Source organism: Pygoscelis adeliae, unplaced genomic scaffold, assembly GCF_000699105.1.
Source record: "Pygoscelis adeliae isolate BGI_AS28 unplaced genomic scaffold, ASM69910v1 Scaffold22, whole genome shotgun sequence".
In the NCBI taxonomy this organism is placed as follows: Eukaryota; Metazoa; Chordata; class Aves; order Sphenisciformes; family Spheniscidae; genus Pygoscelis; species Pygoscelis adeliae.
In genome coordinates this window covers 1247893-1248268 of record NW_008824350.1, presented here as the reverse complement: position 1 = coordinate 1248268, position 376 = coordinate 1247893, and the positions used below count along the sequence as shown (strand labels likewise).

The following is a 376-nucleotide window of genomic DNA, read 5'->3' as shown; positions in this document are numbered from 1 at the left end:
CCCCTTTAAGACCTGCTCGCCGCCAGTTCCACGGAGAGGGAGTGACCTCTGGGCTTTGACAGCTCCCCTAATAACTAGCAGAGCCCCGGCTCCGCCCGCGGCGCCGGATTGGTCGGCGGGCCGGTATGCCGCGCCCTGATTGGCTGGCCGCTTCCCCTCAGCGAACCTTTAGAACTCCGAGACACAATATTCTGTTACATTGTAGCAAAATGGCGACTGTCATTCACAACCCCCTGAAAGCGTAAGTAGGAATCAAAAATGTACATATTCCGCGTGGTTTAAATATGAAAAAAGGCGCCTTTCCGGCGCCGGCTGCCAGCCTGAGCCGGGTGCCGGCAGCCTCCCGGCGGGTCCCTCCTCCCGCCCTCCTTTCTGC

The 376-nt window shown here is 59.6% G+C and overlaps 1 protein-coding gene across 1 annotated transcript in view; it reads left to right on the top strand.

Moving 5' to 3' along the window:
• Positions 1 to 202: 202 nt before the first annotated feature.
• Positions 203 to 376, top strand: part of DPF3 (D4, zinc and double PHD fingers, family 3) — a 167394-nt gene continuing 167220 nt past the window's right edge. The window contains 1 exon segment of the mRNA XM_009319183.1: positions 203 to 241. Within this exon segment, the coding sequence (XP_009317458.1) occupies positions 210 to 241 (32 nt within the window). The 5' untranslated portion in view covers positions 203 to 209.